Source organism: Antrostomus carolinensis, unplaced genomic scaffold (genome assembly GCF_000700745.2).
Source record: "Antrostomus carolinensis isolate BGI_N321 unplaced genomic scaffold, ASM70074v2 scaffold49290, whole genome shotgun sequence".
In the NCBI taxonomy this organism is placed as follows: Eukaryota; Metazoa; Chordata; class Aves; order Caprimulgiformes; family Caprimulgidae; genus Antrostomus; species Antrostomus carolinensis.
The window spans coordinates 699-8,570 of record NW_010290066.1 but is presented as its reverse complement, the minus strand read 5'-3'; the positions used below and the strand labels follow the sequence as shown (position 1 = coordinate 8,570).

The window sequence follows — 7,872 nt, the reverse complement described above, 5'->3', positions numbered from 1 at the left end:
CTACTGCAGCAGGGAGACAGATGTTCCTTGGTCTGCTGAATCCTCGTCCACACACCGAGACACCTCCTCACCATGTGCTGCCCGTCCTTATGACGGTCTTTATTTGTAAACATGCATTCTTTGGACTGCTTTGCTACTCTGGTGCCCAGCCTGGCTGTCCAGAAACCACACTGGGAAACAATTCATTTTGGGGAGGGAAAAAGATTAAAAAAAAAAAAACCCAAACAAGCAAGTTTCGAAACTCAAGAACAGAGTAGGATTCCAAACACTGCCAGTTTAATCTGGCTAAGGAAAAAAAAGTGACAAGACAGTTAGCCAGTAAAATCCATTAGAGACAGAAAAGCTACAGTAGGTTAGCTTTTTCCAGCAATGATAACAGAGATTCCCAACACATTCTGCCTCCCCACTCTTAACGCAGGAGTGAGGGAGGGGGCAAGGGAAAACATCCTGATAATGAGGTGGCACAGGAGAAAAACTAAAATTGAAGACAGCAGTGGTGCCGAGATGGAGGCTTCCACCTTTTAAGGTTAAATCATCGTTCTTTGTTCCATGGAACAGAAGAATGTTCAGCCATTCCCAGCACCTGCCACCAGGTCGGTTCTTGCTACTTCCACCAGACAGTGGTGGAGATACAGTCTTTCTCCTCCAGTCTTGAGGGAACAGAGATTGTGCACTCACCTTGACCACAGCCCCCAGCCTGGAATACACTGTGGCTAGGAAGTGGTGACAGGAGAAGAGGTTCTTTCTTGGTGGATGTGCAGAGTAAAGTCTAGGAGCAGTGAATCCTACATGAGTAAAGAACTGTGCTGGCATAGTCTCCGTTGGTAGCAATCTGCCTTGTCAGGCAGAGGGATAGGACAATGGCGGGGAGGGGAAGAGTATTGAGTGCAGGGGTCTCGAGGGTACGCCCACTCCAAGCTCCTCAGCGTGCTGTTTTGGCACGAATGGTGTGACACTTGATACACAGCACGTGCCCATCCAGTGGAAAGCACCCATTCTCATCTGCTTCAATAGACAAGGGCTTCCCACAGTCCTAAACAGGGAAAGAAGAGAGGGAGGGAGCTCAATGACAGCCAACAGCAGGGTAAATGCATTCAGGGGTGTAAGAAATGCCCCACCAGATCAGGCTGGGCTCACAGCCCACTGCTCTGCCTCTGATGGTGCTAATGGGAGATACTATTGTGAGGGAAGAACAAGCCCCTTCTGTGATCCCAGCACGTTCCCCTGGTACACACAGCTGCTGTATTGAGGGATGTTAGAGACTACAACCCTGCACAGCCTTTGTTGATGGACCTGTAGCCTGTGAATGTCTTTAGCTGAACCTGCTTCAAAAATGCTCCAGATTCCTTCAAAACCACCTTAGTGTTTGGTCATGATAGAAAACAAAGATGCCCAGCTGCTGGTGATGGGCATGGGAGATGTGGGAGGAGTGGGGCCACCAGGCTTTACCTCACACTTGTAACATTTCATGTGGAAATTTTTCTCCAATGCCACCACACGCACTGTCTCATCCTTTCCAGGCTCTGGCATGATGGGCTCACTACAGACTGAGCAGCGTGGAGCATACTTCCTGCAACACACAAAAATACAGAGGAGAGCATGACCACCATGGTGACATTCAATGCAGGTTTCTCACTGCCGTACAATAGTGTTAGCAGCAGAGAAATAATAAATCACAAAGAAGGTTAGGTAGGAAAAGACCTTAATTGCTACAAGGTACACTGCTGACTCCTTTTTAACTTCACATCCAACCAATCACATGGACAACACAACCCTATACTGCAGCAAAATTGAACAGGTGTGAGGCCATCTGCCTTCTTTCAGACACCACATGCACATGCTCTCTCCATACCTGTGGTAGTCATCCACACAGTGAGGCTGGTTGGCCTGGTCCACAATAAAAGAGGTCCCCTCAAGAGGGGTATGGCACATCACGCAGGTGAAGCACTGGGGATGGTATGAGTTACCAGTGGCCTTCAGCATCCGGTCTGTGATGGTCTGTTTGCAGACACTGCATTTCTCCAAGGTCCCCTGAGCACAAAGAAAAACAAGTAAGAACATCAGTCCCCCACCCTGAGAAGACTACACCACAGACAGGCAAGATGGAAGGAGGAAGGGAAAGTGAGAGAGAGCAGCCAACGTGAGCTCAGCTCTCTCCAGCAGCTTTCATCCCAGCCACTCACAGCATAGCAGTCCTCGCAGAAGGGCTTCTCATCCACGTTGTAGAACTGCTGCCCCTGCAGCTGCTTCTCACATTTGAAGCAGGTGAAGCATTCCACATGGAAGAGGCGGTCCAGGGCTCTCACAGCTGGCTGGGTTCGTGACAGGGGCTTCCGGCAGAAGCCGCAGAGCTCTGGCAATGGAAGAAGAAAGGGATCAGGAGAGAGGAAAGCCCACCACAGTTTCAGTCCTACTGCTGTCCACTGAGGGAACGCACCAGAAGTAGCAGCCTCTGCTGGGGGTGGATGCTCCATATCCTTCATTAGTTTCTGGGTCAACATCTCCAGCTCTTCTACCTCCTTCATGGTCAGACAGGAATTCCCCCTAGGTGGATCTGCACTGGAGCCCGTGGGTCTATGCTGCAGGAAGAGGAAACATTCAGTCCCAAAGGACACATAAAGACAGACTCCCTCCAACCTCATAATAAACCTACTTCTCTTGCCTTTACTCTCAATCTCTCTCTCTAGGGAACAATCTGCCATCCACTGTGCTTGCTTCTTTCCACTTTCACATGAAGTCCTGTCCCTCTCCACCATGGTCTTTAGTTACATCTCTCTTTCAGATGGGTAAAACCTTCCCTTAGCCTGGGACAGACCCTCCCTCCTCATCCTCCAACTCCCAGTGGTGCTGAGTTTGTCCAAAGACACTGGTTCCATGGCTCTATCCCTTACCGTGTCTTTTGCAGCAGTAGGTTGTTCTGTGGGACGTGGCTTCTCCTGCACTTGGGGTCTTTCCCTCTGCTGGGCATAGGTGAAATTGGGAGGCTGTGGCCGAGAGGAGGGACCTGAAGGTGAAGGGGCTGTGAACTGAGTCTGAAGGGAGGTAGGATATCTTGTAGAGTTTGAGGGAACCACGGGAACACTGGCACCTGATTTGGACCCAGACTTAGGGGAGCCAGCAGCAGTGGGTGGGGTGAATTTAGGGGTAGGCTGAGCAGGAGGGAGAGAGGGGGGTGGAGGGACTGGTGCTAGGGGCTCCTTGCATTGCTGTGGGGCTGCCCATGGGGCTGGAGTGGGGGTCAGATCCACACCAGGGGGCTTGAAAGATAAGCTTCCACTTGGCTTTGGAGTGAACTTGGAAGGAAAGGAATGGGGAGTATCTCTGGGTGCAGATGGTATCTCCACATGGGCTTTTGGGGCTGATGGTTTCTCCAGAGAACCTGTGGATCCTGGAGATACCTGTAAAGGGAAGCAGCAGAGAGAAACAGGCTGTTATCAGCAAGGTGGCAGAGAAAATACATAAGTCAGCAGCAATCCCAGACCCACAGTGCTCAGAGCTCCCACACAGTTACATATTTAGCAGTCCTGACAAGATGCAAGGTCTGTGCTTTCTAGTCCTTGGCGCACGCTTGAGCACTACGGTTTATCCAGGCATTTTAATCCTCAGCAGCACCCTTCTCACCACCTCCATTCAGCAAACCAGTCATCTCTCCTTCCACCTGTGACATTCTGGAGAGCTCACCCGGGATTTGAAGGGGTCATTCTTCTCCATGTCATCCAACATTACGGACAGTGAGTCAATCTCAAGATCAATGCTGCTCATCTTGCCACGTACCTATACCACCATCCATGAGGAAAGAGGGAGCAGAGCACGTTACAGGAACAGCCAGAGAACCAAGTGTATCCCCTTGCAATAGCAGATTTTGACACTTTGGACTGTGGTACAGATCTGCTCCTTGCTTTGAGATGATAGCAAGTTGGTGAGGATGAACAGGGCACAGCCTCCAAGGTCTACAAACAGCCCAAAGAAACTCACAGACAGATTTAGATGGGAAAAGACATCTGGACATTTCTAGTTCAACACCCAGCTCACAGCAGGGCTAAATCCCAAGCTAAACCATGTTGCTCAGGGCCTTGTCCAGGTGATTTCTGAACATCCCCAAGGATGCAGATTCCCCAGCTTCTCTGGGCACCTGTGCCAGTGTTGAGCTACCCTTGGAGGGGAACAGGTTTTTCTTCTGTCCAACAGGAATTTCCCTTGCTGCAATCTGCACTCATTGCCTCTTGCTGTGCCCCAGTAAGAAGAATCTTGTCTTCTCTGCAGCCCTCCTTTAGGTGTTGCAGACTGCAGTCAGATCCCTGCCCCGGTCTCCTCTTCCGCAGGCTGAACAAACCCAGCTCTCACATCATGCACTCCAACCCCCAGTGATAACTATAACCCCTTGCTGGATTCCATCTAGTTCAGTGTTCCTCTGGGGTTATTCTACTGGGGAGCCCAACTGGGAACAGTTCTCAAAGATGCAGCAAAGAGAGGAATAATCACTGGCCTTGTCCTGTGGACTACACTCTCACAAATGCAGCCCGGCATGTGGTTGGCCTTTATTGCCAAAGGGTGCATTGCTGGCTCACAGTCAACTCACTGTCCACCAGGAACCCCAGGTCCTTCGTCTGCAGAGCTATAGCCCAGCCAGTTGACCCTAACCTATGCTGGTCCATGGAGCAGTAGCCTTTTCTTCTTTCCCAGATCTCAGGGCTTCCTGCTGCTGAGTTCAGAGAGTAGTAAGAAGCTGTCTCAACTCACAGAGCATCACAAGAAACTATACTTCCCTTGACCTTACTCACCTGTGGGGCAGGTACCTTGCTCACAGGCTCTTCATCAAACATTGGTGGAGGAGGAGGAGGAGGAGAAGGAAAAACTTCTTCTGGGGCTGGTGGAAAAGGCTCTTCAAAGGGTGGTGGGGGTGGGGGAAAAGCACAGTTTGAGGAGAAACTTGCCTCCTCTCCAGGTGGGGGAGGAGGTGGCAGCGGCAGCTCTATGGGGAAGAATGAGAATAAAAGCAAGTTGGGATCATTTCTTACTCTTAGCCAGTACAAACCCCAGGAAGGGTCTTCAAGGTATGACAGCAAATAGTTCCTCAGTAACCAGGGGACCCCCAGCTCCCACCAAAGACAACTGAACTCCACAGGCTGGCTTTCACTTCATCCAAACCTATTTGCCACCATATAAACTTTCCTCAGTAGGTGCTGTAATTAGTCACTGGGAATAATTATTGTCTAATTAAGAAACACGTCTTACTATGCCCTTTCCCACTCCGCCTCTCATTCTTTGGTCCCTAGCACATGCTTCTCTCACCAGTAACTGGCTTAGATTGCTGAAGAGAGAGCAGCATTGAAAGGAATGCCAGTGGACAACCCAGGACCCTGAAGTGCCTGCATTATTACAGGAAAATAAGCTGGCACTTTGCAGCTGGCTAGTAAGCACTAAAAGAAACAAGTAGGTGGGGGGAAAAAAAAGCAAGTTGGACCAACTACCCTCATGTATATGAGGAACCTCTGAAACTGATTTATTTTTCTGGGAGATGAAAACAGCTTTTCTTTTGGAGGCTAAAACATCCCCACACTCAGTACAGATTAGGACATGAGAAATTTCCCAGAACTGTTTCAAGCAGGCTGAAAAGCACCCGAGCGCCTCAATCTCCTAGGAAAAAGACAAACCCATTGCTTCCACCTATTCATATTTGCCAAAGAGGCAGAACAGGCAAAAAGGGACATTTTCTACTACCCCACAACCAAATAACTGTGAATCCTCTTCCCTTCACCATGTATGGAAGAAGTTGTCCTCTTATCATCCAAGCATCAAAGAACACTGAAGACAAGGAGGCATAACTTCCACATCCCTTCTTCTGGACCTCTCTCTCCCTAGGTAGCCCCTACCAGCAGGATGGTGAAAGACCACGTTTTTAACTCCTGCTACTCCATGTGCAACTTTTAACAGCTGAAATCGAGTTGTCTCATCTTTATATCCAGCTGTTGTCAACAGACTTTACAAAGACTTCTCATCTGTAACCTAAGGGAGGCGGTGCTGCCCTTTCAGAAAACAGAGTGGAATGCATGAACTGCACTGGCATGCAGCATCTCTTCCAAGCCTTCTCATGCCACAGAAATTCTGCTTGGGGCAGGAAGTAATACTCAGCTGGTATTTTTTTTCTGTGAAACTACAGTTTGGGATCAAGCTTGTATACACTTGCCTTTTGTTTTATTGAAATGATAAATAATGTTGCAGAAACAGAGCTCTGATCTTCCCTCACATGACTTCAGATGCACTAAAAGCCTGTTTTATGATTTATTCATAGAAACAAAAAAGTTCCCCACAAAGTTATATACCAAATTTATAGAATGATCAATACCAAACATAACATTCCTACAAGCAATACTAATTTAGCCCTCCTGTCATTTAAGGCAAAGAGACCAATTGCTATGGCTTTATGTTATACTGCTATTCTTTTGGGGAATGTATGAGAAAAGGAGAGAAGGATTGGAGAGATGCATCAGAGAAGGATCAAATCAGAGGTATTTCTCTGATGACTGAGCTTCAGTGGTTCACTTCAGATGTTTTGCTGGCAGCCCTCACCCCATGCTGACACAGCAGCTTAAGCCAAATGGTTCTTTTGCAAACCTTTCTGTCAAGTTAGTTCTTCCATAATAGGCCTTATATGGAAGGGAGAGGTGGAGCAAACACCAAATCCTCCACTCACACTGTATATTGACAAATATTTTTTAACATCCATCTGTCTGCTATTGTACTTCACACAATGTATTTGTTGTGGCAGTTTTGAGACCTTCCAACAGACACATCCTTTATCCACACAGCTACAGCAGAAAATCATAAAGCCCAAGATGGGACCTTTGATTACAGATACAAGATTCCAGCCAACAACATATGAGAAAAAGGTCACCGAGTTAGCTGGTACAATACTAAGAGACAGAAGCACCAATGTGCTAATGCCTCTGTGACTCAAGAAATGGGAAAAAAAATAAATAATGGCTTGACAATTTGTCTCCTCGGAGCACAGGACCAGCCTTCCTACCATTAAGTCAGCTGCCCACTAACTTAGCATGCTAACCTAGAAAACATCAGTGTTGCACAGTCTACGCTGGACAGTGAAAGGAAAGAAATTTAAAAGAGCAGTTAGCATTATCTGACCACGCACATCCCAACTGAGGTGCACCCTGATGGGCTTGGGGTCATATGCAGCACCCAGAATTAGCAAAATGTTCCTTGGGAAATTTCCAGTGGTCCCACGCTGATCAATTCCAACCAGGAAGCCACACAACCAGGACCCTTCTGCTTCTTAGAGGACACAAAAACAACCAACCAACAAAATAACGAAACAAAAAACCACCCTACCACCACAGGAAATTTAAAAAAAAAAAGGGGGGGGGGATGGGAAGAAAAAGAAAACCACACTAAGTAAGAAGTCACTCTACACAGGAAAACACACCCAACTCAAACCACTAGGAAAAAAATACAAAACTCTACAAGCCACACAAACTCTACGTCTCACTTCCTGTTTATCATAGCTTCCACCACTTTTTCATGCAATTATTTCTTCTTGCCCATCTTCAGCAAAGATGGCAATTGCAGAGTCCACAAGAAGGATCTCTACAGTCAGAGACAACCAGCTTGAGCTGAGATAAATCAGCAAGGAGAAAAGCATGATTCATCACCATCAGGGTCAACTTCCCTTCAACATATTTACTCTCAGACACGCTGTCCAGTAACTGACTGCAATTACACAATTATGCACTCAGGGAATACTATGAAAAATCCATTGCATTCCTCCAGCAGCAATGGAATGCAGGATTTACTTCCCAGCTCCTTTCCTAATTGAGATACTGTGTATTTTGAGATCCCTTTATCATCATTTTATCT

The 7,872-nt window shown here is 47.6% G+C and overlaps 1 protein-coding gene across 1 annotated transcript in view; it reads right to left on the bottom strand.

Moving 5' to 3' along the window:
- Positions 1-898: 898 nt before the first annotated feature.
- Positions 899-7,872, bottom strand: part of ZYX (zyxin) — a 7,398-nt gene continuing 424 nt past the window's right edge. Inside the window, exons 2-8 of the mRNA XM_010172185.1 lie at positions 4,782-4,972; positions 2,892-3,398; positions 2,438-2,579; positions 2,184-2,353; positions 1,853-2,031; positions 1,450-1,570; positions 899-1,033 (exon numbers count right to left, since the gene is read on the bottom strand). Coding sequence (XP_010170487.1) covers positions 923-1,033; positions 1,450-1,570; positions 1,853-2,031; positions 2,184-2,353; positions 2,438-2,579; positions 2,892-3,398; positions 4,782-4,972 — 1,421 coding nt within the window. The 3' untranslated portion in view covers positions 899-922. The remainder of the gene's footprint in view (positions 1,034-1,449; positions 1,571-1,852; positions 2,032-2,183; positions 2,354-2,437; positions 2,580-2,891; positions 3,399-4,781; positions 4,973-7,872) is intronic.